At 40.7% G+C, this 19,135-nt stretch overlaps 1 protein-coding gene across 2 annotated transcripts in view; it reads left to right on the top strand.

The window, feature by feature from the left end:
- Positions 1-19,135, top strand: part of WWC2 (WW and C2 domain containing 2) — a 289,038-nt gene that overhangs the window by 119,801 nt on the left and 150,102 nt on the right. For both annotated transcript variants that reach the window (XM_077477273.1, XM_077477274.1), the window contains exons 3-4: positions 5,472-5,675; positions 16,851-16,927. In XM_077477273.1, coding sequence (XP_077333399.1) covers positions 5,472-5,675; positions 16,851-16,927 — 281 coding nt within the window. The remainder of the gene's footprint in view (positions 1-5,471; positions 5,676-16,850; positions 16,928-19,135) is intronic.

The raw sequence follows: 19,135 nt of genomic DNA on the forward strand, positions 1-19,135 counted from the left end.
ACCCCCTTAAAGCGGTTGTATACCTGCTGATTTTTTTTTTTAACTCCCCTGCAAAGGAAAAGGCATAATGAGCTAGTATGCACTGCATACTAGCTCATTATGAAATACTTACCTTAGAACGAGGCCCCGACATCTGGCCTGATCCACGCCAAGGGAGCTGACATGTTCCCTCTGAGTTTCTTCCGGGTATCGCGGCTCTGGCGCTGTGAGTGGCCGGAGCCGCGATATCGTCACTCCCGCACATGCGCATGGGAGATTTCTTCCCGGCACTTTCAGCCAAGAATCCCCTGTGCGCATGCGCCGCTGCAGTCAGCGGCGCATTGCGAGGGGAATATCTACTAAACCGTACAGGTTTAGGAGATTTTTTTTACCTACAGGTAAGCATTATTATAGGCTTTCCTGTAGGTAAAAGTATCTGCAAAGGTACGCAAATTGGTGGGGGGAGGGTAGTGTTGGGTGTGCAGAAGTAGGCAGAGAAGGATTTACAGTATGGGGTGCACAGGAGGAGGATGTATAGAGGTAAGGTAGGTGGGTGCAAAGATGAGCAGAGGAGGCAGGTAGAGTTAAAGGGGGTGGGAGGGGGTTTGTAGTGGAGAGGATGGGGAGGTTTGGGGTGCAGAGGTTAGCAGGGGTTTTAGGATGCAAAGGTGTACTGACAGGGTGGATAAAGATGTAGGTCGCATGTAGGGCAGGCCATTCATTTCAATGGGCTGCTCTATGCGCTAGAAATGCAGAAGAAATTCCCAAAAACGTTTTCATAATTACACAATGCCACAGCACATGTCAGCAGATGCGTGTGGGTGTCATTACCAATTGATGGCACTGCTGTGTATCTGCTAAAGAGCAGCACATTTCTGTGGTGTCAGGAAAGCGATTTTGCATGTGTTCCTGACACACACAAATGTCAATGCAGGCTAAATGTCTGTTACATTGGTGGCCACTGTAAATTTTCTCATTACATTGGGACTTGGTGTAGATTTATTTCATTCACACTAGTGGCCAGTGTAAAGGTCCCACTTACATTAGTGGTCAGTGTAAATCCCTCCTTGCATTGGTGGTTACTGTAAATGCTCCTTTTACATTTAATGGTCAGTGTGAATCCACTATTTTATTGGTGGCCAGTGTTGGAACTCCGCTTTATATTGGTAGTCGGTAAAAAAAAAAATCTGCATTGTCATTGCTCACACCTCACCTCCCCTCCACCCAGCACTGCCACTGATCCCAGGAGTTCTAAGATCCCTACGAGTCTTTTTTTTTTTTTTTTTTAAACTATTGATGGGTCCGCTCACCTCCCCAATCCATGGTGTGCAGGCAGTGAAGAGATGTTGTGCTGTAACCTCTAGCAACCAATCAGTGAGCAGTAATGATGTGCAGTAATCTCTAGCAACCAATCAACAAGAAGAAATCATGTGCTGTAACCTCTAGAAACTAATTGGTGATCTGTAATGTGTGCTGTAACTTCTACCAACCAGTCAGTAAGTGGTAATGATATGCTGTATGTGTACAGTGGTGTGAAAAAGTGTTTGCCCCCTTCCTCATTTCCTGTTCCTTTGCATGTTTGTCACACTTAAGTGTTTCGGAACATCAAACCAATTTAAACAATAGTCAAGGACAACACAAGTAAACACAAAATGCAATTTGTAAATGAAGGTGTTTATTATTAAAGGTGAAAAAAAATCCAAACCATCATGGCCCTGTGTGAAAAAGTGATTGCCCCCTAAACCTAATAACTGGTTGGGCCACCCTTAGCAGCAACAACTGCAACCAAGCGTTTGCGATAACGTGCAATGAGGCTTTTACAGCGTCCTGGAGGAATTTTGGCCCACTCATCTTTGCAGAATTGTCCTAATTCAGTTACATTAGAGGGTTTTCGAGCATGAACGGCCTTTTTAAGGTCATACCACAACATCTCAATAGGATTCAGGTCAGGACTTTGGCTAGGCCACTCCAAAGTCTTCATTTTGTTTTTCTTCAGCCATTCGGTGGTGGACTTGCTGGTGTGTTTAGGATCATTGTCCTGCTGCAGAACCCAAGTTCGTTTCAGCTTGAGTACACGAACAGATGGTCGGACATTCTCCTTCAGGATCTCTTGGTAGACAGCAGAATTCATAGTTCCTTTTATCACGGCAAGTCTTCCAGGTCCTGAAGCAGCAAAACAGCCCCAGACCATCACACTACCACCACCATATTTTACTGTTGGTATAATGTTCTTTTTATGAAATGCGGTGTTCCTTCTACGCCAGATATACTTGGACACACACCTTCCAAAGAGTTCCACTTTTGTCTCATCGGTCCACAGAATGTTGTCCCAAAAGTCTTGGGGATCATCAAGATGTGTTGTGGAGAAATTGAGACTAGCTTTGATGTTCTTTTTGCTCAGCAGTGGTTTTCTCCTTGGAACTCTGCCATGCAGGCCATTTTTGCCCAGTCTTTTCCTGATGGTGGAGGCATGAACGCTGACCTTAACTGAGGCAAGTGAGGCCTGCAGTTCCTTGGACGTTGTTGTGGGGTCTTTTGTGACCTCTTGGATGAGTCGTCGCTGCGCTCTTGGGGTAATTTTGGGCGGCCGGCCACTCCTGGGAAGGTTCACCACTGTTCCATATCTTCGCCATTTGTGGATAATGGCTCTCACTGTGGTTCGCTGGATTCCCAAAGCTTTGGAAATGGCTTTATAACCCTTTCCAGACTGATAGATCTCAATTACTTTCTTTCTCAATTGTTCCTGAATTTCTTTGGGTCTCGGCATGATGTGTAGCTTTTAAGGATCTTCTGGTGGACCTTACTGTGTCAAGCAGCTCCTATTTAAGTGATGCCTTGATTGTGAAGAGGTGTGGCAATAATCAGGCCTGGGTGTGGCTAGAGAAATTGAACTCAGGTGTGGACAACCACAGTTATAGTATGTTTTAACAAGGGGGGGCAATCACTTTTCACACAGGGCCATGATGGTTTGGATTTTTTTTCACCTTTAATAATAAACACCTTCATTTACAAATTGCATTTTGTGTTTACTTGTGTTGTCCTTGACTATTGTTTAAATTGGTTTGATGTTCCGAAACACTTAAGTGTGACAAACATGCAAAGGAACAGGAAATGAGGAAGGGGGCAAACACTTTTTCACACCACTGTATCTAGAGACTTCTGCGCTCTATGGAAAAGGTGAAGATAACTAGTGAAAAAAGCAGCAGTCACTAAATGAGTTGTCTCTCACTACTGAAAATTAAAATAAAGAATGTGATGCGCTGATTTCAAACCATACAATAATCGCAGTAAACCACAAATATGCGATTATAAAATTATATAAAGTGCAACTGTGCATAAATAAATCAGAAAATGCCTCTGTGCATATATTAGAGTGATAACTAGTGTATAGACCATAAGGTGACTCTATGTGCAAAAAAACGCAAATTTGTCATATAGACCAAAATCCATATATAAAGTGTGTAAACTTATTACAATATGTATATATAGTGAAGCAAAGACAGATATCTGTGCATATATTAAAGTGATAACTAGTGCATAGACCATAAAGTGACTTTATGTGCAAAAAGACGCAAATTTATCATATAGACCAAAATACATATAGAGTGGGTAAAACTTGTTGCAAAGTATAAAAAATGGAGCAAAAAAACAGGTATAAAAAAAGAAGGAAAAAAAATATATAAAATATTAAATCCAAGTGACCAGCGTGATTAAAGATAAAATGTCCCATACACAATCAAATCAAATCGTGCAATTCGGTAGACACACTGAATAAAACGTGCAACGTGCTGGGCAGTCAATCCATCCGTGATGATCCGTGCAGAAAGTGCAAATGCTATACAATTACCTCACTGCTGTGGGTAAACAGCAAAATAAGTAATGGACATCAGGATGATTGCAGAAACGGCTGTGTAACACAATCTTTAGGAGACTTCTCTAACTTCCTCATGAATGGCAGGTAAACTCAAGGAAATGGATTAAAAAGGACCGCCATAGTGTAGTATTTCAAACATGTATCAATTTTATTAAAAAGGTTTAAAACTACTCACAAGCGAAGGAGAGATAAGCACATAAGACAGACAGACAGCATAAAATAAAACCGGATATGGACGTCACTTCCGGGTTCCTACGCGTTACGTCGTGGAGACTTCAACTAGGATCCCAGTTGAAGTCTCCACGACGTAACGCGTAGGAACCCGGAAGTGACGTCCATATCCGGTTTTATTTTATGCTGTCTGTCTGTCTTATGTGCTTATCTCTACTTCGCTTGTGAGTAGTTTTAAACCTTTTTAATAAAATTGATACATGTTTGAAATACTACACTATGGCGGTCCTTTTTAATCCATTTCCTTGAGTTTACCTGCCATTCATGAGGAAGTTAGAGAAGTCTCCTAAAGATTGTGTTACACAGCCGTTTCTGCAATCATCCTGATGTCCATTACTTATTTTGCTGTTTACCCACAGCAGTGAGGTAATTGTATAGCATTTGCACTTTCTGCACGGATCATCACGGATGGATTGACTGCCCAGCACGTTGCACGTTTTATTCAGTGTGTCTACCGAATTGCACGATTTGATTTGATTGTGTATGGGACATTTTATCTTTAATCACGCTGGTCACTTGGATTTAATATTTTATATATATTTTTTCCTTCTTTTTTTATACCTGTTTTTTTGCTCAATTTTTTATACTTTGCAACAAGTTTTACCCACTCTATATGTATTTTGGTCTATATGATAAATTTGCGTCTTTTTGCACATAAAGTCACTTTATGGTCTATGCACTAGTTATCACTTTAATATATGCACCGATATCTGTCTTTGCTTCACTATATACATATTGTAATAAGTTTACACACTTTATATATGGATTTTGGTCTATATGACAAATTTGCGTTTTTTTGCACATAGAGTCACCTTATGGTCTATACACTAGTTATCACTCTAATATATGCACAGAGGCATTTTCTGATTTATTTATGCACAGTTGCACTTTATATAATTTTAAAATGATATGCTGTAAACTCTGGCAACCAAACGCTGTCTGATCTGACGCAATAAACTAATTTTGAGTCTAGCTGCTATTTATTGCATGTCTCAGAGCAGGTGGAGAGCAGTCTAAATGTTAGACGGCCCTACCTTTAGATAGTTGTCCCTAGAACAGGTGGTCTTCACTAAAGGCTTTTCCCCTCACCTCTTATGGTGACAGTTTGTAATATTTTGTATTTCCCATGAATTTATGGCCTAGTTCTAATAGTCACTAGGACAAGTAGAGAAGGTGAATATCCCCAGCAGGGACAGCCCGCAAAAAATCTGAGACTTTTTCATACTCTGTCCAAAACGAAAATAAAGAGTTTTGCCTTTAGAGGAAGGAAATTGGGTAATTTTATTAAATATGTGAATTAATCATTGTTGTCCAAATCAAAGACAGATTATTTTCATTGTTTTAGGTTTTCTGCATATTAATTCAGATTTTATATTTTTTCATTTAGAATCCACACAGATAGAAGATCCACGTAAGCTATGGAGAAACGAACAGGAGCGAATGCTAAAGGACTATCTTATGGTGGCACAAGATGCCCTAAGCACTCAGAAAGAGCTTTATCATGTGAAGGAACAAAGGTTGGCACTTGCCCTGGATGAGTATGTGAGGCTAAATGATGCCTACAAAGAAAAGTCTAGCTCACGTACAAGCTGTAAGTATCTGAAGACATTACCTGAATCTGAAAAAAGGGCCGTTTGTGTTTTTTATGTGAAAGATTTCCTATATAGCTGCTCATGTAAAATTTGGAGAAAAATATCCTCATCAAAACGCATCATGACAGGATAATTTAAGGCGTTTTATGAGTGTTTTCTTCTGACCTGCAATGAAGTTGACATTTGCATTTTACAGTACTTGAGAAATGTTTCTTGTTGTTTCTTGCCTTGTGATTTTATATTTTAAGTATCCAAGCATACCCTATTCACATAGAATTATTATTTTTTCAGTGCTGAAGCACTCCCATGTGAAGGAGTAGCTGCTTTTTCTAGTAATTCCGATGGAACTGGAAAAGTGATTCAGCATTTATGAAAGCTTCACTAGCTGCTAATGTCTCCCTGAAACCCAGATACCTTAGACCAGTGGTTCTCAACTCCTCAGAACCCACTAACAGACCAGATTTTATTATTACCTTGGGGGGGTGCAGACTAGAATACTGCAATTACTGAGCAGCAAATGGTATCACCTGTGATGTATTTAACCACTTCCATACTGGCAGTAGTAAAATGACGGCTGCAGGAACCCTTCCTCCCTCCGGGTGGACGTCATATAATGTCCTCGGCTTCCCGGCATTGTTATTATTTATTTTTTACTGGTAATGATGGTGATCGGAAATTTTTATCAGGGCTGCGAGTTTATAACGGACAGATCGGACACTCCTGACACTCCTGACACTTTTTTGGGATCATTGACAATTATACAGCGATCAGTGCTATAAAAGTGAACTGATTACTGTGTAAATGTCACTGGCAGGGAAGGGGTTAACACTAGGGGCAATCAAGGGGTTAACTGTGTTCCCTCGTGTGTGTTCTAACTCTAGGGGATGGGACTGACTAGAGGAAATGACAGATCGTTGTTCCTATCTAGTAGGAACACACGATCTGTCTCTCCTCACAGAACAGGGATGTGTGTGTGTGTGTGTGTGTGTGTGTGTGTGTGTGTGTGTGTGTACACACACACATGCCTGTTCTGGCTCTCATGCCCATGATGGCATGTGGCCGGTGATCATCGTGACCCCTGATGGCCACGCGCATAGGTATCCCCACTTAAAGGGCCAACGTACAGCTAGGACAGTTTGTGGGAATGGGCCAACATGCCATAGTATAATGACGGCAGCTGATCGGCAAGCGGTTAAATCTGACCTCCACCCACCCAAAAGAGGAGATCCTGCTTTAAGGTCTCCTCCCCGCTCCTCTTCACTAAATGACACTGGGAGCGGGTACCTGGTTCTGAAGTTCTTCTCTCCCCTAATCTTTCTGCAGTCTTCTGGGACATGTCACAGGTCCCAGGAGTCTGCAGGACCATTCACGATGCACAGCACGGCTTGCACATGTGAAGCCACAAGCTGTCACTGTCGGGTGCCCAAAGTTAACGGCACTGGGGACAGAGCAGTGAGGGAAGGAATGGCTTGGGTGAGCACATCGATGAATCCTGGGACAGACGAGTGCCTGTTTATGAAAAGTCAGCCGCTACAGTTTTTGTAGCTGCTGATTTTTAATAAACACATAATTGACTGGAGCTCCTCCTGAACCGGATCGCAACTATTTTCTGATGAATTTCATGAGATAGCTACACCTAGGTGACCCTTTTTCTTAAGGGTAATGATTTTTAAACGATAAAATACTCATTTTAAAATTAGATTTTTATGTTATCTCTAAACTTTGTAGTCTATTTATTTAGTATATAGTACAGGTATTTACAGTATATAGCATCAACAATTTATGCATCATTTTAAAAAGTATTGATAAAGTATTCATACCCCCTGAAATTTTCTACATTTTGTCATGTTACAACCAAAACGTAAATGTATTTTATTGGCATTTTATGTGGTAGACCAACACAAAGTGGCACATAATTGTAAAGTGAAAGGAAAATGATAAATGGTTTTCAAAATATTTTATAAATATATATCTGAAAAATGTGGTGTGTATTTGTATTTACCCCTTTTAGTCTGATACCCCTAACTAAAATCTAGTGGAACCAATTGCCTTCAGAAGTCATTTCATTAGTAAATGGAGTCCATTTGTGTGTAATTTAATCTCAGTATAAATACAACTATTCTGTGAAGCCCACAGAGGTTTGTTAGGAAACCTTAGTGAACAAACAGCATCATGAAGGCCAAGGAACACACCAGCCAGGTCAGGGATAAAGATGTGGAGAAGTTTAATGCAAGATTAAGTTATAAAATAATATCCCAAGCGTTGAACATCTCACGGAGCACAGTCCGATCCATCATCTGAAAATCTAAAGAGTATAGCACAACTGCAAACCTACCAAGACATAGCCGTCCACCTAAACTTACAGGCCAGGCAAGAAGAACATTAATCAGAGAAGCAGCCAAGGGGCTCATGGTAACTCTGGAGGAGCTGCAAAAATCTACAGCTCAGGTGGGAGAATCTGTACACCGGACAACTATTAGTCGTGCACTCCACAAATCTGGCCTTTATAAAAGAGTTGCAAGAAGAAAGCCATTGTGGAAAGAAAGCCACGTGGGGAACACAGCAAACATGTTAAAGAAGGTGCTCTGGTCAGATGAGACCAAAATTGAACCTTAGGCCTAAAAGCAAAACGCTATTTGTGGCGGAAAACTAACAGTGCACATGACCCTGAACACACCATCCCAACCGTGTAACACGGTGGAGGTAGCATCATGTTATGGGGATGCTTTTCTTCAGCAGGGACAGGGAAGCTGGTCAGAGTTGATGGGAAAATGGATGGAGCCAAATACAGGGCAATCTTAGAAGAAAACCTGTTAGTCTGCAAAAGACTTGAGTGGGCCGGAGGTTCACCTTCCATCAGGACAACGACCCTAAACATACAGCCAAGCCGAGCTGCAATAGAATGGTTTCGATCAAAGCATATTCCTGTGTTAGAATTGCCCAGTCAAAGTCCAGACCTAAATCCAATAGAGCATCTGTGGCAAGACTTGAAAATTTCTGTTCAGATACTCTCCATCCAATCTGATAGAGCTCGAGCTATTTTGCAAAGTAGAATGGACAAAAATTTCACTCTCTGGATGTGCAAAGCCGGTCAAGATATACCCAAAAAGACTTGTAGCTGTAAATTTTTTTAAAACCATTTAGCATTTTTCTTCCACTTCACAATTATGTGCCACTTTTTTTGTTGTTCTATCACATAAAATCCCAATAAAATACTTTTACTTTTTTGATTGTAACATGACAAAATGTGGAAAATTTCAAGGGCTACGAATACTTTTTCAAGGCACTGTATTGTACATTCCTTTCAGTCCCTGCCCTCAAGGAACTTAGTCTAAAACTGGCTATAGATGGATCAGTTTTTTTAAATTCAGCCAGCGGACTAAATGAATAAAATGAACAGATTCCTCCATCCACAGAAGTGAGGTTGATAAGGGAATCTTCCCCCTGCTGAGAAATTGTATTCTAACAGCAGGACTCTCTGCTGTCAGATTACACTGATCAGGAACTGCAGCTGCTGACTGACAAGTTACCCAACATTCCTGTTCAACAGAAGTCTATCTATCAACTTCTGTTGAACAGGGATGCCTGCACATGGATTGAAATTTCGGCTGGTTCCTGCTGAACTGGCTGAATTTTGATCTGTCTATGACTATCCATATACAAACCAAGACCAATTTAGACAGGCGCCAATAATCCCACCAGAATTTTTTTTTTTTTTGGAGTGTTGGAGGAAACCACAGTACCCAGAGGAATCTTACAAAAGCACAGGGAGAACATGCAAACTTTATGCAAGTATTGGCCTGACCAGGATTTGATACAAGGATCCTTTGCTGCAAGGCAGAATTTCTAAACACTAAGCAACTGTGTTGCCCACTGACACCATAAGTTGGTGAAAGCGATGATGTGAAGTAGTAAACCCATTTTTCAGTAAAGTGATGGTTCGTTAGTTTGCTCAATTTTTTTGGAGCTCATTACCTGATTAAATAAGCGTCATAAATATTCACTGCATGCAAATACCACCTATGTCTACCCTGTTATTAGTATATATTGGGAAATAAGTAAAACTGTTTTTATCCTCTAATCCAGTGTTTGTCATCTCCAGTCCTCCCAACAGGTCACGTTTTCAGGCCTTCCATTATTTTGCACAGGTGATTTGATCAGTTTCACTGTCTTAGTAATTGCCACAGTTGCCACATCTGAGGGAAATCCTGAAAACGTGAACTGTTGGGGGTACACGAGGACTGGCGTTGAGAAACATTGCTCTAATCCACAAAAAAAAAAAATCTACTTTTTATGATTTAGCATTAATAAAAGGCAGTTTCTACTCCTCAGAAAAATAAAGGCAGATTTGTAGCTTTCTGCTCAGCAACCTAAAAAGGTTCTCTGCTTTCTATGCTATTACTTGTCATAGGCTGGGACCTGCGGTAATCACATTTTCATTATTGCTGCACTGTAGGTAAAATCACTGTATGCAGTGATGCATCAGCATGGACAGATTTAGTGCTCAGAACAGATGTAAATATTGCAATGTGCACTGCTGCTAACCTGGAGGAGGACAGCAGGGGTGGGGAACGTGGGTAGCTCCTTTTGAAGCACGTCTGTCATTAAAATGTGTTATTCTGCTAACTATATGCAGTTAATACATGTAGGAATAATAATTAGTATATTCAAAGTGACAGTGGCCTTGTAATAATTTCTTGCAGTATTTTATGTTCTACTGTGTATCCTGCATGCAGTTATCAGAATAAAATATATTTTTGCAATAGTAGTTCTCTTTAGGAAAGTGGAAGTTCAAAATAGGGCTATTACAAAACAGTTTCTTTATAATGCAATGCTTGGCATGCAGTAATCATTTGTTAATATTAGCGTTACATTTTGTTTTTATTGCATAAAAAAAATGTAAATCTAAAGATAAAAAAAGATTTTTTTTAACTTGATGCATTCTATGCAGCAGTGGCCCCAGCACCCCCTAATACTTAGTTGAGCCCTCTCTCTATCCAACGATGTCCACGAGTCCCCTCGGCCATCCTGGAATCTTCCTCCTGATTGACTGAGACACAGCAGCTGCGCAGTTGTCTCTCGCTGTTGTCAATCCAACTCAGTCAGCCAATCAGGAGAGAGAGAGGGGACAGGGCCAGGCCACAGCTCCATGTCTGAATGGATACCCAGGGCTGCAGCTCGGCTCGGGCACCCCCATAGCAAGCTGCTTGCACTCAACAGGAGGAAGCGGCCAGGAGCTCCAGCCAGGGACCCATGAAGTGGAGGGTCTGGGCTGCTCTGTGCAAAACCAACTGCACAGACAGGTAAGTATACCATGTTTGTTATTTTAATAGAAAAAAAAAAACGATCACTTTAATCCTACAGTACAAGACATGAGACTTGTAGTTATAAACCTTGAGTTATTTGCTGCTACCTTCAGATGATTGGGCACTGGCAAAAGCTTTGCTGGGAAAGCCTCCCCAGTGCATCCACATATAACCCCACACTCTGTGGGCCTAAAGTTTTTTGCTTGTGCACTTAGGGAATGGACCTCTTCTCCTCTATAGAAGTTTGCCATTATTTTTCTTTAATTTCTAATTTTTGTTTGTTCTTTACTACATTGAATGAAACTTCTATCAAGATCCAACTACATATTTCCTCTGGGCTCACTAGCTAGATCCGTTACTCTCAAAGTATATCTTGGGCCGGCCTGTAATGTTTACTTTGTGCATTAGATCCTGCTTTCAGCATTTCCCTTGGCAACTAGCGTACTTAGCTACAGGGTGCTATACAGTTTTAGAGCCATGTTCCATTCCTTTGGCAACCAGACCCTGAAGAACCCTTTCAGAGTTTGCCTTCCATGAAGACTGGTAACTTGTGGGGAGGTAACCTATAACCATGACCTGTTTTGGCGTTATTTTACTTAGTGTGTTATACCCCTTCTGTAAATGTCTCTGCTATGTTGGCAGTTGGTAACGTTTACCATTTTGATTTTACTGTGGTTTTCCCATGCAACATTGCTACTTGGGTGGTGACCTAGTTGCAAATTTCTTCAGACTGCTGCACTTCTGCCTGCCATATCCATCAAGAAAGCAAGACACACATTTGCTCCTTGCTACCTGCATTTCCGGAGACAATGACACAGGACATTGGTTCACGCCTGGGTTATGGCACCTTCCTTCCTGGACACGTAAATACCCTCTACCTCCTAAAAGGACTCTTGCTACAGACAATACAGAGGAAAACCTGAATGCTCAGGGTAATAGCCCATCGCTTGCATTATAGTAAGGTTCTATATCAACCCAACTCCTTCCCCTAAATCTTGTTCCCTCTCAAGCGTGCAACACACAGCCTATCTAAGGCAGATTTCACTGCAATTGTGTCATTATGTCTGATCTTTGGGAAACTCTCTGCACTTTCAGGGCCCTTAAGTACTGTTCTAAAGAATCTATTCTAGATACCTGATCTTCCCAACTACTGAGGAAGGTGAAGTGGATGCAGAAGAGGAGAATTTCCACCTTCTGCATTTTGAGACATAAGCTAAAGCTTCAATACTATATACTTTCTACTGTGAGTTCACTGCTTGTTTCTGTGCTTATTAGTCATTGTCAAAGGGGCCCTTTCACATGAGCAATCCAATCAGATCTGTAATGGTCGTACGTACTTGGCCCAAAACTAGCTGTGTGTGTAGCAGCCATTTTGTTCATGTCTCAGCTCATCTCAGCCATATTGTCATGTGAAGGGCATAACCACAGTGACCTTGCCCCCACCTTTTTTCTTTCAGTTATACAATTAACTGATGCCAGCACCTTTATCAGTCCATTGAATGGACACACACAGACCCTTTCCATTAACCAATCCACATTCCTGTCTAAGAACCCTAATAAAACACTCACCCACACAAGCTGAGCAATGCAGAGAACTAACAGATACCTGTCGTAAATAACTGAGTTTTAGAAGATAGCCAATCCACATAAGTGCAGACAGGTTAGCAGTTATAACTCTGAAACTTCAGCGTGTTTCATAACTCCTGTATTTAATATATTAATTATAATACATTAGCACAGCCAGAATATGGACATATTTACTTTCCTCAGGTAATTTTGTAACCTTTCAAGTCCAGACACCCCTATGTCAGACCATATAGGGAACCAATTGCACCCCTTATTTCTCCTAGGTAAAGTAGACATCTGAAACCTGTCATATTTATATTGATTTTTGAAGCAAATTTCACACTAGACAATAATTTGCTGGTTAGAAAATTGTAGACATTCAGAGCTATGAATACTTATCAAAAATCGTATCTGAAACATGATCATAAACGTAGTGACCTCCCAGCAATCACCCCTTAGACCAGAAGATTAGTCAGATGGCCTCTGTCAACACACCTTTGATCCCCAAAAAAAGGGAGATGCCAGGACAGTTTGACAGCTCTCATGTACCATCAAATCAAAAACATCTGTCAAGTTTGAGAACCGATAATACCTAGCTCATGGACTGAAATTTTATTTGCACCAATTTGACCTTTTCATTATTAAAACCTTATTTTGAAAAGTGTTAAAATTGTCTTTAAGGTTTTTAATGCAATCTAAACAAATCCCTGTCTCATGAAGAGTGCTACTGTATACAATACATCTCTATACTGTATACAATACACCTGTCTGTGGTGACCGTGCTTGTAACAACTGTTCTTGCTAATAGCGTTTGGGCCCCTCAACCCTTCACACTATCTGGTAGTAGTTTGGAGTTTAACCATTTCCATATCGGGCCAATTCTGGCATTCCTTTATTACATGTAAAAAACAACTTGTTGCTGGAAAATTTCTCAAAACCCCCAAAAATGTTATATATATTTTTGTTTAGGAGAGACCCTAGGGCAGTGATGGCGAATCTTGGCACCCCAGATGTTTTGAAACTACATTTCCCATGATGCTCATGCACTCTCCAGTGTAGTTGAGCATCATGGGAAATGTTGTTCCAAAACATCTGGAGTGCCAAGGTTCACCATCACTGCCCTAGGGAATAAAATAGCGGTCGTTGCAATTTTTTCAAATGCGCTTTTTGTGGAAAAACAAAACTTTCATGAATAAAAAAAAATGAAAACAAAACACTATTTATCCAATTTATTTTTTTTTGTACAATGTGAAAGATGATGTTGCGTCAAGTTAATACCTAACATGTTACGCTGTAATCATCAATCAGATATCTCTACTTAAAATCTGGGATGTCATTTGACGGGCGGGAAGTGGTAATTGCTTAATTATCGAACCCAGTGACAATCACTCTTAGGCTGCTGGCACCTAGATTGTGGTTCCGCAAGCTGGAAAATCTTTGTGCAGGGTTCAGATGAGAGTGGCATTGTTACGCAAGTGACAGCGCGGTGTGAGATTGCCCAGTCCTTTGTCACAAAAAAAAAAAAACACAATGTTTACCCCAATTTTTTGTTTAATGTGAAAGATGATGTTATGCTGAGAAAATAGATACCCAACATGTCATGCTTTAAAATTGCGTACACTTGTGGAATATCACCAAAGTTTGGGGCTTAAAAAATCTCCATAGGCTATGCTTTAAAAAATGTTACAGGCTACCAATTTAGAATTACAGAGGAGGTCTAGTTCTAGAATTATTGCTCTCACTCTAACATTGGCAGCGATACCACACATATGAGGTTTCAATGCCGTTTACATATGCGAGCGCAACCTACGTATGTGTTTGTTTCTGTGTGTGAGCACGAGGGGATGGGGACACTTTAAATTTAAATGATTTATTCCTATCACAAGGAATATAAACATCCCCTTGTAATAGGAATAGGGCATGACAGGTCCTCTTTATGGAGAGATCTGGGGTCTAGAAGTCCCCAGATCTCTCTTCTATGCTAGAAAGCCTAAGATAAAAAAAAAAAAAAAAAACATCGACCACAGGCTTTCCAGCAAAAAACTCTGCAGTGTTTACACATGCTGGCGCTGGAAGTGATATTGTGACATCCCTTCCAACCTCTGAGGGTCATAGAAATGGCCAAGACCATCTGGTCTATGGCCAGCTCTATGGTAAACCACCACCGGCGGATTAATTCTCTGGCTCCCCAATCGCATGGGAGAGCAGGAAAAAGCACTGGAGGGCGGGGACATCCCCTTCTGCCACTTGTAAAATCAATCAAGCTGCTAAACAGCCGTTATGATGGCTTTTACTTTGCAGGGAATCGCTGGCTAAAAAAAACAAAATTGAATGATGCCTGCAGTTGCAGGCATCATTCTGCTATCTCCACTCAAAGTCCAGGAAGTTATATGACGTCCTACGGGTGGGAAGTGGTTAAAGGGTTAATTGCTTAATTACTAACCCAGTGACAATCACACTCAAGCTGCTGGCACCTAGATTGTGGTCCCGCAATCTTTGTGCAGGGAGCAGATGAGCGTGGCATTGTTACGCAAGTGACAGGGAGATTGGTCAGTCCTTTGTCACAAGTTAGTGAGTAGGGCAGGGATCCACATCCGTCACAAGGTCCGCCTGTCAGTTTTTCAGGCAGACCTGATTGGAAGTTCCATGCATTTCTTTGGACCAGCGGGAGTAACACAGACTGTCTGTTTACACCAGTCTACTTCTGTGGACCATCAGGAGTGATGTCTGCCTGTGTTTGCTCTGCATAAACTAAATGGTCACGGACTTGTCATCCCCCCTGCTCTGCTATGATCAGCAAACATACCCTCCTGCTGATCGGAGAATGGAAGGCACTGATGTAAAAGGGCCCTAACAGCACTGATGTAAAAGGGCCCTAACAGCACAGAATCTCCTCTGCCAAAACAGGCTTCTATGGGCACTAAACAGGTGTTTAAGTCCAGAAACTTTTCCTTTGCACAAGGATTGGCCAAATCCTGACAAGGTATTCATTCCTACAAAATACTTCACTGAGTTCTATCCTATGGAGAAAAGATTCATGAAAAAAGATTAGTTCCACGAGTGATATTTCAACAAGCATTTTACTGTACCTAATAAGGATATTGCCTCCTTTTAAGGATTCTTTTGATAGACACTTTGAAACTTTATTGAAAGCTCTTATTGGCTCAGCCTTTCAGGGGGAAAAGGGGCTATGTCCATTGGTTAGACTGTAGTTAGCTGGACTAGACAAATGAATAGAGAACAGGTTTCTGTGACCCTAGAACAATTGCAGGTCATGTCTTCAGTGCTACTATTTTGTGTTGATGTCGTGGAAAATGCACTTTGTCAGGTCTCTAACCCTCTCGTGCACTTGCATAGGCTAAAGGCCTGGTCTGTTTGTAAAAGACCTTTCTTACACATGCCTTTTCGATGCTAATTGCCTGTTTGGATCCCTTGATACATTTATGAAGTCACTGGGTTGAAAAGTGCTTCTACCCCACATAAAACAACCTAAGGGTCTATACGCACTGGTTTAAAAATTGCTGCTTCTACAGGAGTTTTGTGTTCTGCCTGTAGAAGCAGCTCAATGTTAAAGCGGTTGTATAGTTACATTTTGTACTTTAACGTACAGGTAAGCCTATAATAAGGCTTACCTGTAGGTAAAAAGAATATCTCCTAAACCTGTATGGTTTAGGAGATCTTCCCCTCGCAATGAGCTGCTGACTTCAGTGCAGAGGGGATTCTCGTCTGCAGACGCCGGACCTTGCCGGGAAGAAAACTCACACGCGCGTGCACGGGAGTGACGACATTGTGGCTCCGGCCACTCACAGCATTAAGAATGCATTAAGGTAAAAAACTGTTTACCTTTACAACCACTTTAAGGTTGAACTCCAGAATAATTGTGTCTAAATACAAGAGGTATGTGTATTTTGAATCTTGATGTTGTTTGTATAATTTTTCTAGATCTGTGCAATAACTCAGCTACAAACTGCACTTTGCCTTAGTGCAGGAGTTGCCTGTATTAAAGACTGGGGACTGGTGCTCTCTTTCTGTACGGGCTGACTGGTCTTGTATCCACTCCCTTTCTGTAGGTTTATTGTAGGCAGCGCCAGTGAGTGGATCTTCTGGGTCTCTCCCACAGCTCAGTTATCTGTACAGCACAGTGATAAAGTTACTGCTACTTTTACAGGGTAATATTTTTCTTTGTAATGCCATGTGGTGTAAAAAAAATAGGTGGATCTATATCCTTTTGGCTATTGAGGAATATGTTTAAATTTTGTGCTTGAAGTTCAACATTAATCTGGGTTACTTTGTCTTGTTCAGTATTTTCAGGTTCGTCTTCGAGTACCAAGTACGACCCTGATATCCTCAAGGCAGAGATCTCCACAACAAAAGTCAGGGTAAGTTTCTTTCATTTCTCAATTTGTTCTCCAAGTGTAGTAGGACCTCTGTTGATGGACAATGCTGGCAGAAAAGTGGATAGATCTATTTGTGTGTGTGTGTACACCTATTAATATGTGTGTTGTATGCGTTGCTCATAGCACCGTGTTAGCCTGTACAACAGTTAAAGTGTAGCTCCTAATTATTATTTTTTAACTAGAGTAAGACGCGCTAGAACCATGGCCAGTTTTTTCTTGCTAACAATCAACATCCTGTCCTGTATAGTCAGTATAGAATTGGGCATAGCCACTGGTGGCACTGTATAAATCCAAATGAAAGAAATCCAGGACTCTTTAAACATAATGAGGGAATTAACTGAAATTATATATATATATATATATCTAAAAATAATAATAATATATGTGTGTGTATGTATGTCTATGGAAAATGCTATCTCAACTGGTGCGGTTGGTTAGAACATGAAAATGTAAAAGGTGATTGCCTGTGCTCCAGTTGAGACAATGTTTGTTTCAGTCACATTATTAATTCCCTCTTATATATTAAAAACAGAGGTGTTTGCAGCATATTTTTGCAAATCTGTGTGGAAGCCACACTGCTTCATCATATCCCCTCCGTACATCATGATCTCAAACTTGAAATAAACTAAGCACCCATCCTGGGACATACACAGAAATAGATATAATAAAGGCAGGCATACCTGGAGGTAACTAATTCCTCCTTAAAGCTAAAGCTTATGCCGCGTACACACGGGCGGAATGTATGGCGTACTTAGTCTGTCGAAACACATTTCAGCGGACAGTCCGCTCGTGTGTGGGCTTCAGCGGACTTTTTCAGCGTGCAGTCTGGCGTACTAAGTATTTCAGATTTTTCGAAATTCTGTCCGTTGTACTTTGGTTTCAGCGGACAATCCGCTCGTCAGTAGGCTAGTTCGACGGACTAAGAATGGCGCATGCTCAGAAAGGATTTACACGGCGGAAGGGTGCATTGCTGTGTATTGGACTTCCTATTTCTAGTCCCGTCGTACGTGCTGTACACGTCATCTGTTTGTGCATCCGTGTGTGGTCAAGTCCGTTCATTCGAAAGTATGACGGACTGTCCGTCGGATTGTATGACGGACTAAGTAGGCCATACAGTCCGCCCGTGTGTACGCGGCTTTAGTTAAGAAAAAAAAATATCTACAGCTTTTTTTGCATTATATAAAAATGTATATCTTGCGTTTACTCTATACTCAATTCATCATATATACAGTTGTGCTCATAAGTTTACATACCCTGGCAGAATTTGATTTCTTGGCCATTTTTCAGAGAATATGAATGATAACACAAAAACCTTTCTTTCACTGTTTTACTGAGGCCATTTACTATCAGCCAACAGTTTACTATTTTTAAATCATAATGACAACAGAAACTACCCAAATGACCCTGATCAAAAGTTTACATAACCTGGTGATTTTGGCCTGATAACATGCACACAAGTTGACACAAAGGGGTTTGATGGCTATTAAAGGTAACCATCCTCACCTTTGATCTGTTTGCTTTTAATTAGTGTGTGTGTGTGTGTATGTGTATGTGTGTGTGTGTGTGTGTGTGTGTGTGTATATATATATATATATATATATATATATATATATATATATATATATATATATATATATATATATATATATATATATATATATATAATATAATCAATGAGTTTCTGGACTGCTGACAGACCCTTGCATCTTTCATCCAGTGCTGCACTGACATTTCTGGATTCTAAGTCACGGGGAAAGCAAAAGAATTGTCAAAGGATGTGCAGGAAAAGGTAGTTGAACTGTATAAAACAGGATAAGGGATATAAAAAAGATATCCAAGGAATTGAGAATGCCAATCTGCAGTGTTCAATCTCTAATTAACCACTTACAGACCGGACCATTTTGCTGGTCAAAGACCAGACCACTTTTTTGCGATTCGGCACTGCGTCGCTTTAACTGAAAATTGCGCGGTCGTGCGACGTGGCTCCCAAACAAAATTGACGTCCTTTTTTTCCCACAAATAGAGCTTTCTTTTGGTGGTATTTGATCACCCCTGCGGTTTTTATTTTTTGCGCTATAAACAAAAATAGAGCGCCAATTTTGAAAAAAACGCATTATTTTTTACTTTTTGTTATAATAAATATCCCCCAAAAATATATAAAAAAAAAATTTTTCCCTCAGTTTAGGCCGA

This window comes from Lithobates pipiens, unplaced genomic scaffold (assembly GCF_037356315.1).
Source record: "Lithobates pipiens isolate NorthernLeopardFrog02 unplaced genomic scaffold, aLitPip1_a1.2 Scaffold_13, whole genome shotgun sequence".
NCBI classification, from domain to species: domain Eukaryota; kingdom Metazoa; phylum Chordata; class Amphibia; order Anura; family Ranidae; genus Lithobates; species Lithobates pipiens.